The sequence below is a fragment of the Hyla sarda genome, chromosome 4 (assembly GCF_029499605.1).
Source record: "Hyla sarda isolate aHylSar1 chromosome 4, aHylSar1.hap1, whole genome shotgun sequence".
NCBI lineage: Eukaryota > Metazoa > Chordata > Amphibia > Anura > Hylidae > Hyla > Hyla sarda.
Window position 1 is genome coordinate 119,199,824 of NC_079192.1, and position 13,172 is coordinate 119,212,995.

General features: G+C 40.4%; 1 protein-coding gene across 1 annotated transcript in view; it reads right to left on the reverse strand.

Annotated features, from left to right (window-relative positions):
- Positions 1-4,672: 4,672 nt before the first annotated feature.
- Positions 4,673-13,172, reverse strand: part of HAPLN3 (hyaluronan and proteoglycan link protein 3) — a 62,854-nt gene continuing 54,354 nt past the window's right edge. Inside the window, exons 4-5 of the mRNA XM_056571916.1 lie at positions 11,335-11,637; positions 4,673-5,842 (exon numbers count right to left, since the gene is read on the reverse strand). Coding sequence (XP_056427891.1) covers positions 5,559-5,842; positions 11,335-11,637 — 587 coding nt within the window. The 3' untranslated portion in view covers positions 4,673-5,558. The remainder of the gene's footprint in view (positions 5,843-11,334; positions 11,638-13,172) is intronic.

Here is a 13,172-nt window from a genome sequence, read left to right on the forward strand (position 1 = left end):
CACTAGATGACAGTGTAGAGTCTTTCAAAGTCAATGGGACTGCTGCAGGTATGCTGTAGTATATGCCAGCCTAACTTTATGCTGACATGCTAATGCATATCACAAACATTTAGCCCAAAATTGATGTGAAGGGTGCCTGAAAGGTATTGTCCAGCCACTTAAATTTATTTAAAAAAATAAACTAAAAATGTTAGAAGTAGGATTCTGCATACCAACTTAGCTGCTCCCATTTCAGTGTTTCCCAGTCCTGGGGGTCTTTGTACTTCCTGCTCCTTCTTGACAAGGACATGTGACTGCAGCAGTCTACAGCCAATCTACGGCTATGTTTGTTCCCAGTTTTTACATAATTTACACAAAGAATAAAACCCTTCTTTTCTCAAATAAAGGCAAGCTCACAGCATTTCCATTATGTATTTTTTAGTAGTGCCCTTTCCTATAAAATAACTGTTCTGGAAAATATCTTCTTAGAATTCTGCATTATGCAGATCCTCTGTTATCCTACCTGGAGATATATGGATAAACTGGCAGGTTCTATTTCCCCTGTGGGTACAGGATGTCCTGACAGCATCATACTGTGGAGGGGAACAACTTATTGACAAGGGGAGTGATAAAACCCAGCAGTAAATTACTATTATTATTATTTTACCTCATTCCAGCACAGCTGCATCTATCTGTTTCATTACTCTAACTTGATCAAGTGATCATTATTCTGATCCTCAAAAAAGATACTATACATGATGTGAGTGACAGGATGTCAGTCCTGGGTCAGCTGACTTTCTTTGAACTATAGAATGACATCATCATCTACCAGATACCCTCTGCTGGTTCCCAGACCCCTCCCCTCCGACCTTCATCTGCAATCTGTATGGAATCAGAATATATAAAGTTATAGTTATACACTTTATAGTTGTTCACGCATTGTGTTTCTTGTTGTAGTTGTAAAATTTTTGCTGTGAATTTCCCAACATTGTGGCAAAAATTTTGCAAAAGTGCACAATGGAGGCTAGGAGCCAGCTCACCAAGCTCCCTTACCTCCTAAACATTTATCCGCGGGCCCACACCCTTGATAAATATGAAAATGTTTTTACTAGCCTTCTGGGGGTGAGGGCTACACCCGGAAGGCCGCAGCGCCTGGCAGGCTCTCATTTGCATATTTATTACAGGGATGGGCTGAGTGATAAATATGGAGGAGGCAGGGGAGCTTGGCGAGCCAGCTCCTTGCTTCCATTGCACACTTCAGCGCAATAGGAATGGTTTAAAATTGGCCATAACTCTGAAACTACCACACCAAAAAATTAAAGGGGTATTCCAGGAAAAAAAAAATTCTTATATCAACTGGCTCCAGAAAGTTAAACAGATTTGTAGATTACTTCTATGAAAAAAATCTTAATCCTTTCAATAATTATCAGCTGCTGAAGTTGAGTGGTTGTTTTCTGCCTGGCAACAGTGCTCTCTGCTGACATCTCTGATTGTCTCGGGAACTGCACAGAGTAGAAGAGGTTTGCTATGAGGATTTGCTTCTAAACTGGGCGGTTCCCAAGACACGTGTCAACAGAGAGCACTTAGATAGAAAAGAACAACTCAACTTCAGCAGCTCATAAATACTGAAAGGATTAAGATTTTTTAATAGAAGTAATTTACAAATCTGTTTAACTTTCTGGAGCCAGTTGATATATATATATATATATATATATATATATATATATATATATATATATATACCTGGATAATCCCTTTAAGTGACAATTTATTTTTTAAAGCAGTCTACCCGCACCATAACCCTGTATATTATGTTTAGTGTAGGTGAACAGGCTGTCAGTTTCTCTTTAATTAGATGACTAGCTGGAGTGATCAAACTACTGACCCTCAGCCAGAGGATTCATGGGATATGTAGGCTGCATTACTAAACCACATCATTGTGCATTTAAAAACCAAAATGGAGCCTATCCCAGGCAAGCCATGTCAGCAAAAAGAGGTAAGCAAAAGCAACCTCTACATTAGTCTCTAATAATAGCCTATGCTGCATTATATAAGCAAAATAAAAAAAATTAAAAAATGTAATACTGCTAATTTTTGACTCAATGTATGTATAAATGGATATAAGTATGCATTAGTAGGGATTCAAATAGAAATGTCCAGAGAGCTATCAAGTCCTCCTAAATACTAACAAGCTTGTCTAGCGTTCCTACTGAAGAGAAGCATATACTTGGATAGGGTCCTTTCTAGTATTCAACCCTGATGACAGGTCTATAAAATCCCAATTGTATGTGAGTTTTCTGCTCGGTGTGAAAAGTCTGCCACTGCTAATCATGTAAGTACATTTTAGGCTCTTCTTTCTGGTTGAAATTTCGATAACTGCAGAATGATCTGATCAATACAACTACTGTCAAAGCTCCAAATTTTTGATTTCTTGGGACTCATTAAAAGGAAAGAGCGGTATGGGCGAAGTGCGCGCTCATTGATTTTGCATCAAGTAGGTTTTTGATCCCTTGACAAAATAGCTCTGTGCGTCTGGTGGCAAAATCAATTTCCTACTTCGGGAGCAACACTGTAACCTGTGACCCGCAATCACCGTGAAAAGTCTATTAAAGGACCATTGAAAGCCTGGACCGCCCGCGCATTTGTTCTCAAATAGTAGGTGTGACAGCACAATGACTGGCAGCAATAGCTTTATGGGTAAATGAGCACATGGCTTTAGAGAAATAAGAAGTGCCACTCTCTGCTTTTATAATAGAAATAAAATGTCATTGTGTCTCTGCTTTATGTAAGAGTCAATTCTTTACTTTCAGGGAGCGGGAGAAAGCTAGTTATATTACTGGCCTGATAATGTTAGCTGAGGGGCTATCACCCTTTTGCATGTATCTGAACCTGAAATATTCACGTTATTATTCCTTAGCAGGGTTTGTTTAGGAGTCTGACTACAGGTTACAGGAATGTATCCCTACAAGTGTGCCTCCAGCTGTTGCAAAACTACAACTTCCAGCATGCTCGGACAGCCAAAGGCTGTCCGAGCATGCTGGGAGTTGTAGTTATGCAACCACTGGAGGCACACTGGTTGGAAAGCACTGGGTTACCGTATACATGGCACCAGGGCTGGTGCAAGGATTTTTGCCACCTTAAGCGAAAGCTTATTTTGCAGCTCCTTGACCATGCCCAGTGGCTCTGCCCTTTGACATGCCCCACCTTACTACAGTACTGGGATGACACACTTTAACAAAAATCCTTCACATGTAATCACCTTACTACTGGGGTGACATTGTAACAAACCTGTAGCCTGTTATTGTAGGAACACCTCGTATACATTAGACGTCCGCTATCTGAATACAAAATGTTGCCCTCTGCAGTACAGCAACATATGATCTGGTGATTTCTGACTTAAAAAAAACACAGATAGCCCCCCCCCCCGACATGTTTCACTCCATGGAGCTTCTTCAGAGGTCTAGGGCTAATGGCTGAACAATGAACAAAGAAAATGGAGTCATTTCAATTAAAATAGAATTATTTTATCATTTGCAGTTTAAAAACAATAGATGGGGAAAATTAACAGGGGGGGGGGGGGAATAGGACAAACAAAGGGTGTCACTGCTGCCAGCACATGTAAAAATGGTAAATGATACAAACAGAGGCAATAGATACAGTAAGCTGTGCATAGTAATAGAGAGACATAAGTCTTAAAGTGCATGAAATAACAATACCAACCTCAAATTAATAAATTAAGTGCAAAAGTACAGCAGGAGCGTCCTGGGGGACGAAGGATATCGCCGAAACGTGCATTGGGGAGGCGTCACACCTGCTGCACTTTTGCACTTACTTTATTAAAGGGGTACTACCGTGCTGACAACTTATCCCCTATCTAAAGGATAGGGGATAAGTTGCCTGATCGCGCGGGGTCCCGCCGCTGGGGACCCCCGCGATCTCGCACACAGCACCCCACTCTCATCAGGCCCCGGAGCGAACATCTGCTCCGGGTCTGATGACGGGGCCGGTGATCGTGACGTCAGCTGTCTCGCCCCCTGCCATAGACTTACATTGAGGGGGCGGGGCGTGACATCACATGGGGAGGAGCCGTGATGTCACGATACTCCGGCCCCGTGATTAGCAGTCATCAGATCCGGAGCGATGTTCGCTCCGGGGCCTGATGAGAGTGGGGTGCTGCTGCGCACAAGATCGCGGGGATCCCCAGCGGCGGGACCCCGCGCGATCAGGCAACTTATTCCCCTATCCTTTAGATAGGGGATAAGTTGTCAGCACGGTAGTACCCCTTTAATTTGAGGTTGGTATTGTTATTTCATGCACTTTAAGACTTATGTCTCTGTACTACTATGCACAGCTTATCTATTGCCTCTGTTTGTATCATTTATCAGTGTTACATGTGCTGGCAGTAGTGACGCCCTTTATTTGTCCTATTTCCCCTCCTGTGTTAATTTTCCCAATCTATTGTTTTTAAACTGCAAATAATAAAATAATTCTATTTTTATTGAAATGACTCCATTTTCTTTGTTCATTATTCTTATTTTAGGAGTTCTTATATGAAGCCCCTAGATACCAGGTTCCCCATTTTCTAGTGAGATACATACAATCATTTTATTATTATTATTTTCATTATTTATTACTATTCTTGGTAAAACCTATTAGGTATCCTGCTATTTATGTATTAATTCTAATGGCTGAACAGAAGAATAAAAACATATACCTTCATGATTTTATTATTTAAATTCGTACAGGCACAAAAGATGAACAGTACTAGAAATATACGCTTCAGGATTTTTTCTATATTCTCCTTCATGTACAAAAAGGCTTTCAATATTTGCTTATTTTAAATAAATATACACTTTCTGTAAAAATAGCCCTTGCCTTTGTATAGTGACTATTTTTCCCTCCAATTTCATTATGTGCAGGTAAACTATTTTTTTTGTATGTGAATTCAATACAGTACATAAATGTGTTGTACTTTACAAATGTCTCTGCCAACAAGACTTCCGAGTCTCCATATAAAGTTCATCAAATAAGAAGGAATAATGATATTAATCTGCACCAATGCTTCGACTTGCACTATATACATTCTTGCTATAATTTAGCCTATATAATTTGCTCTCAGGAAATGAGCGGTTACAGTAATACTATAGTTAGTATTATTCTTACCTCCGTTAGGGTACGTTCACACATACAGGATCCTGCGCAGATTTGATGCGCAGGATTTGTAACTGCAGATTAGAGGCTGTGCTCAGTCATTTAGTTTACATTGAAATCTGCAGCAGAAAATCCTGCACATCAAATCTGCATACGTGTGAACATACCCTTAGACATCAAATACCATATGACAACTGTGAAAAAATATAGTCTTAAATTTGACAGAAATACAATAAAAGGACTATATGACAACGCCGATTGACTTGATAGTAGCCCTTTAGCTCCTGTTTCCTATAACAGTCTTTGCTGTGAGACAAGTCCATCAGGCAGGAATTCTCTGTCTGTTCATCCACCTTTTTATAGTGGAACAAGAGAATATGCTGCATAAAGTAAATGTTCAGAGGCCCCTGGTGGGATTGTGGCAGCATTTAACTCATCTTATAGCAAAAAACTCCAAATTTTGTATGTTTTCCTGGGAAACCAAAGCTCCGTACACCAGGTTCTGGTGGGCCACAGTTGGGACGAGGGAAAGCGATTGGATATCTGATACTTCCATCATCTAACCATCCGGCATCACAGCGATCTAAGTCCACAAATTTCCATGCAGCATATAGCTGACCGACTTTGGCAATCTGAGCACCATCTTGAATGCAGGCATCTCTGGCCTCTTGGAATGTCAACTTGTCTGGGTGTTCAAGGTAGTAAACTCGACCTGTGAGACAATATACAATTTATAAAAATAAGATTGATGCATGATAGTTACCATATCATTGTTAAATCTCTTAAGAAAGAGAATAAAACGGGGCACTCACCATCGGGTCTTTATGTTTATAAAGCTAATTGTAAACGTCTCATGCAAAACAGGAGGAGGTGTAGTACAAGTGCAGGACCATGACAGGGACAATTGCCTAGTTCACGTTATTATGACACTTCTGGCCTCTGATGTTATCTCGTTTTATGTGCTCTTATATACAAGTGCAAGGGAAGGTAACATGGCTACAAGTGAATACCTAAAAAAAAACATATTAAAAACCCATATGCATATGCAATAGAACAAAGGTTTGTGTCATAAGAACGGGGTCATGTCATTACGCTAGTTCAGCCCCATGGGGCCTTCACCTTACTTATCACTAAGACTTCTTTCTGGTATAAACAAAGGTCACGACATGATCCACTTTTATAGGACTCTATGTGCTCCAGATAGAGTCCTATGGAAGGAGATCATGTCCAGACAATTGTTTACTTCAGAAAGAAGTCTTATGGATTAGCAAGCTGAATGCTTTAGGCCCCATGGGGCTGAACGAGTGTGATGAGTGTAATATGTGTTTTTTTTTATGTTGTTTAGTATTTTCATGATAGCCATGATTACCTCTCCTTGCACTTGTATCTAAAAGCATGTAGAACGAGATGACGTCAAAGACCAGAAGTAGTCTTATAGTTATGTGAAATGGGCCTTTGCCTCTGTCACGCACCCCTTGCACTTGTACTACCCCTCCTGGCATCCCAACTGAGTTGTTTTCTTTATTGTATGAGAAGTTTACAATAAACTTTACAAATATAAGAAGACCCAATGCTGAGTGTTACATTTTATTCTCCTATCAAGGTCTAGCAAGTCTGTACCTATTTAACGTGCAAGCACCCTGTGGACCAGCTGAAAGTGGCTTTCATTTGGATACCTTTTGCCGACTACCTGCTGTGCCAAGGTTTACTTTCTCTTACACACATTATATATATATATATATATATATATATATATATATATATATATATATATATATATATATATATATATATATATATTGTATATACTCGAGTATAAGCCTAGTTTTTCAGCACGATTTTTCGTGCTGTAAACGCCCCCCTCGGCTTATACTCGAGTTAACCAAAAATAAAAACGTTTTTGGCTTTAGCTGTGAGGGGATGGTCCCGGCCTGTCCACCTGTCAATCCCTTATCAGTGGTCTTCAACCTGCGGACCTCCAGATGTTGCAAAACTACAACTCCCAGCATGCCCGGACAGCCAATGGCTGTCCGGGTATGCTGGGAGTTGTAGCTTTGAAACATCTGGAGGTCCGCAGATTGAAGACCACTGAGAAGGGATTGACAGGCGGTGATGATGATGGGGGTGTTAATGACGGGGGTCTGGATGATGACGGGGGTCAGGATGATGACATGGGGGGATAATGTATTTCCCACCCTAGGCTTATAGTCGAGTCAATAACTTTTCCTGGGTTTTTGGGGTGAAATTAGGGGCCTCGGCTTATTTTCGAGTCGGCTTATACTCGAGTATATACTGTATATATATATATATATATATATATATATATATATATATATATATATATATATATATATATTTTATTTATATTTTATTTTGGAATGAATGTAAAATTAGTCAGGAGGTGTAACATTCTGACATCAATGCTGTTTAAAGGGGTTATCCAAGATTAACCCCTTAATGACCAAGCCCATTTTCACCTCAAGGACCAGGCCAATTTTATTTTTGCATTTTCGTTTTTTCCTCCTCGCCTTCTAAAATCCATAACTCCTTTATATTTCCATGTAAAGACCCATATAAGGGCTTGTATTTTGCGTGACCAATTGTACTTTGTAATGAAACCTCTCATTTTACCATAAAATGTACGGCGAATCCCAAAACACATTTTTTTTAGGGAGGAAATTTTAATGAAAACCAAAATTTTGCACATTTTGGAGGGTTTTGTTTTCACACTGTACACTTTACGGTAAAAATGACATGTGTTCTTTATTCTGTGGGTCAATACGATTAAAATGATACCCATGGCTAGATACTTTTATATTTTTGTACCGCTTAAAAAAAATCTAAAACTTTTTGTACAAAATCAGTAATCTAAAATCGCCCAAATTTGACCACCTAAAACTTTTTCATTTTTCCTTATATAGGGCGGTATGGGGACTTATTTTTTGCGCTGTCATCTGTACTTTTTTAAGATACCACATTTGCATATATAACATTTTTTGATTATTTTTTATTATTTTTTATTTTTTTATTTTTTTATGTTTACGCCATTCACCCTACGGGATCATTAACATTATATTTTGATAGTTCGGACATATATGCACGCGGCGATACCAAATATGTTTATTTTATTTTTTTTATTACGCTTTTTGGGGGTAAAATGGGAAAAACTGACAATTTTCATTTTTATTGGGGGAGGGGATTTTTCACTTTTTTTTTACTTTTTATTTTTACATTTTACAACTTATTTTTTAATACTTTTTATGTCCCCATAGGGGACTATCTATAGCAATCTTTTGATTGCTAATACTGTGCAGTGCTATGCATAGGACACAGCACTGCTCAGTATTATCGGTCATCTTCTGCTCTGGTCTGCTCGATCGCAAACCAGAGCGAAGACCCCGGGAGACAGCCGGAGCTAGGTAATGGGACCTCCGGCTGTCATGCTGGATGATCGGATCCCCGCGGCAGCGCTGCAGGCGATCCGATCATCCAATCAAAGTGCCGCAATGCCGCAGATGCCGTGATCTGTATTGATCACGGCATTGGAGGGGTTAATCGCGGATGTCAGCCATTACAGGCGGGTCCCCGGCTGCTGCTAGCAGCCGGAACCTGCCGTGTATGACGCGAGCACCCTTCCGATGCTCGCGGTCATGCACAGGATGTAAATGTACGTCCTGGTGCGAGAAGTCCCGCCAAACCAGGACATACATTTACGTCCGTGGTTGTTAAGGGGTTAAAAGAACACAGCTGTTTTCTTCCAGAAACAACGCCACTCTTGTTTTCAGTTTATGTGTGCCATTGCAGCATAGTTCCATTGACATAAATACAGTCAGGTAATACCACACACAACCTGACACATAACATGCAACACTTCTCTAGCTATGGATGCTGGACCCATGCAGACTTTGTGTGTTGGGTCTGGCTTAGGTGAAAAATAAATGGTAAGACACAAGTAATAAATGTAAGCCATGACTTTTAGTAATCTTAAAGGAGTACTCCAATCATAGGGGGGAGTCCAGCAGCTTGGACCCCATGATCTCTGGGCTGACACCCCCACCATCTCCTATAGACATGAATGGAGGCGACATGGCGTGACATCATGACCACGGCCACCCAAAGCCAGAATTCTGAACATAAATGTTCAGATTGAGGGGCGGCCACCCAGGAGATCACAGGGATCCCAGCAGCTGGACCCAACGTTGTATAGGTGATGAGTTGTCTAGTGGCAGAGTACCCCTTTAACTAGTCAATAATTTGAAAAGATTACCACAAATGTTTTGCTATGCTGTGTACTTTTTAGTAATTCTACATATATTAATAGTATGCATGTATAGCAGGGGTCAAATCCTGGGAAAAAAAAGTGTGGGAACGCACCTAAGATTTCCACTTAAGGGCTGGTCCAGCAGGACTTCTGCTAATTAGAACGGTGATCCTGCCATGGAAAACGTGCAGGAACCCAGTTCCCAAGCGTTCCTGCAGGACTTGAGCCCTGATGTATAGCATAACTATTGTATTATGTTAATGGTACAGTCTATTGGATCTGACTTTAAATTTGAAAAATGCAGTAGTAGAATTTTGTCATTTGGCCTTAGGATACTTTCTAACACAGAGACCACAAATTATAAAAGGATCAGAGTAAAGCTTTGCCGTAAGGGAAAAGTCTGAAACCTAATCAGGTAAGAAAACAATAAACTGGGGATTAAGCAATACTACTAAAACAGCATGGAATACTACTTATCTTGTCTAGAAAAACATCATGCATGGATCTCTGTGTTTGACTAAAATAATATTTTGATTGAAAGTTTATAAAATTCAGAAACAGATTATAAATAAATTATAGATCAATTTACCCAAACCATGACGGAAAACTTAATTAAATAAAGTTAAAAAAACAAACAAAAAAACTGTGAATGTGGAGAAAAGGGTTCTAGAAGTCTATTAAATACAGTTAAATCAGATGATAATGTTTTAACTAGAATCTTTTTTAATTTTCTATTGATGCTCAAATAGACAGTCCAGCCTCTGCAAACCTTAATGAGAATTAATCCTAGATATATGTAGAATTGATTGGATTGAATTCATTTATCTGGTCCTTTAAAGGGGTACATAGACTTGCATTGAGAGGGTGTGGTGTGACATCACGAGGGGTGTGGCTATAATATCACGACCCCCACAGCCTACACCCAGCATTTGGAACAAGATGTTCCTAATGCTGGGGTAGTGGAGTACCCCTTTAAGAGGGAAAACACACAAGATGTTGGCTGTATGTGGCCAGAATGCGGTGGACAGTCAGCAATTTGCAAGCTGTAGCCTAAAGCCTGTGTGTTTTCACCCTAAATGTGCGTTATGTTATTCCTCTTTGCATCACATGGTGGTGCTGTTGTATATTTAGGGACACAATCAAAGCTGCCCTTTACCTACTGTTGTCCCACGTCTTAATTTTTTTTTTCTGGTATTTACCTTTTTTTTTTTTATTGCCTATATACATTACACTGTATGAGGGTGTCTCAGTCTTAACCCTCCTTCATGGCAGATATTGGGGGAGAGATGGATTGAGCATGTTGGATTTCAACATGCCTGATCCTATATTTCTGTGGAATATAGGCCACTGCAAGACACATGTACACTGAGTATAGGTGAGCATGCATGTGTATAAGGGGTTATGAGGAATAGCTGTTTGCCAATAACACATTCAAAATTACTTCTATTGTAAGCGTATGGGGAGATTAAGTCTATTATCACGAAATGGTCCACAATCCTAACTGGATGCTAGGCCCAGCCAGACGTAAGCCAAACCATCTAAGGACCAAGGACATCAATCACATCATAGAGACAGGGCATGTGGCTGCTGTAGACCCCCAGAAAGGTGGTTGGTTTTGTTACTGGTGAGGAACTGTGCAGAACCCAGGATGAGAGCAATGGCCTAAAGGTCATGGAGAGTGAGGAAATAAGTAGGCCTTACTGCTCCAAGGGATGCTATAACTGTAACTGTCTCCTCTCTTCTACGGACACCACTGCTAAGGACCAAGGCAGAGCTACATTCTTCATTATATAACACACTAAGTCTGTATTATATAGATGCAATATTTTTGGTGCAGCTTCCATCCACACACATCCCCCTTCCTGACTGGCCTACCGCACATGAGAATGAACACGAGATAATACATCAGATGCCAATCTACAGATCTGGTGCTTGGACCTCACCTTTCAGTGCTGAAGAAAAGCAGAAGACATCATATCTGTGCAAGTGTTTGTGACGCTCTCCATAGCTCCTTACTCCCGGAGCTGTCTCCTTTCCACCACAAGGTTCTCTGGGTAAAGTTATAGGGTACTGGACAGTGCCATCCATTAACCAGCCAGCATTGCACCAATCCAAACCTTCTTCCCAAGCTCTGAACATCTGCTCAAATGAAGCTATCATGGAGTCTTGAGATTCACAGGCTTTCTTGGCATCATGGAAATTCAGCTGGTATCTTCCATGAGGAGGCTGGTATGGGTAGACAACACCTGCACACAAGAACATTTTATTAGTAGATAACTGGCATCTGTTTCAGACAAGATACAAGGTTTACCTTCAATTTTACCTACTTTACAGAAACAGCAAGGCCAAAAATATGTCTGTAAAATACAATGTGAGCATGGAGGAAGGCAGAAAAGCAGACTTTTCAAATACACAATATTTTAAATTGATGATCTAGATGTAGCAGAGCTGTGTTTGTCACATGGTTCAGAAATAAGTGTGTCCTTTGGAATAAATCCTTGTGATATCACAATGTGTTATCTGTTTTCTCTAAGATACTGTTACATTGTCTTGAGGCAGCGAGGCAAAACATTTCCAACCACTTATTACCTCTTCCTAAGTACTAAAGTATGAAACAAATGCTAAGAAATCCATGTCATCGACTGGTGACATCTTCAAAGCTGCTTGTTGTATTAAAGGAGTATTCCTGGATTTTTTTTATTTGACTGTGCTATGGGGGCTATAAAGTAAGTGTAGCTTATAATATAGTGTCTGTACCTGTGTGTGATGCTGGTCTTGCAATTCGTCTGTGATTTTGCCCCTACATTTATTTTTAACAGCATACAAAATGACTGTTGTCTCAGGTTTTCCCAGGTTGCAGTGAGGCCCAAGACATTACATCACTAGGTGATCAGAGTGAGCCTGTCTTTGCTTCAAAGGGTGGGTAGACTGCTGGGTGGGAGAGAGATCATTGTGCAAGAATTTGCAACAGCTGGAGGCACCCTGGTTAGAAAACACTGGTCTATTGCATTGAAGGGAGCACAGGTGTGTTTCAATGGGTGGGGTGGATGATGTGTGGGAGGAAGAAAAATGACCTAACACTTACAAGCAACAAACTATGGGATTTGTAGTTTGAGAGAAGGAGCTCTAACAGAAAATACCCAGTTCAAAAAAAGATAGCCTAAGCATTATGGTAGCCATTTTGCCCCAAGAACGGATCCTTCCTAAGCATGTCCATTACTGTCTGGCAGATACGTACTAAAATCTCTTTATGGTGGATATATATTTTAATACACTAAAGGCACAGCCTTTCCACAGTATGAAGGTGACAGGGCCACAGTCTATAATACCCTAAAGATCTGGTAGTGTCAGCCACATACTGCAGGAAAGGCCCAGACATATTGGTGATAAATGAGGAATTCCAATGTAAAAATACAATATTTACCAGGACCCACTTTAAGTTATTACAATACATAGGGGGGGGGGGGGGAATTTATCAAAGTTGTCTATGTCCCGCATCAATATAGACCAAACTACAGAGGGTTAGGCCGGTCTATTGTGCACCTTATTTATCAAATGGCGCACAGCTCTTGATAAATTCTGCGCGCAGACTTCGGGATCTATGCCTTAGACCAGTGGTCCCCAAACTGTGGCCCTCCAGATGTTGTAAAACTACAACTCCCAGCATGCCTGGACAGCCAACGGCTGTCCAGGCATGCTGGGAATTGTAGTTTTGCAACATCTGGAGGGCCACCGTTTGGAGACCACTGCTTTAGACTGTATTTAAACCTGCTCCAGCATG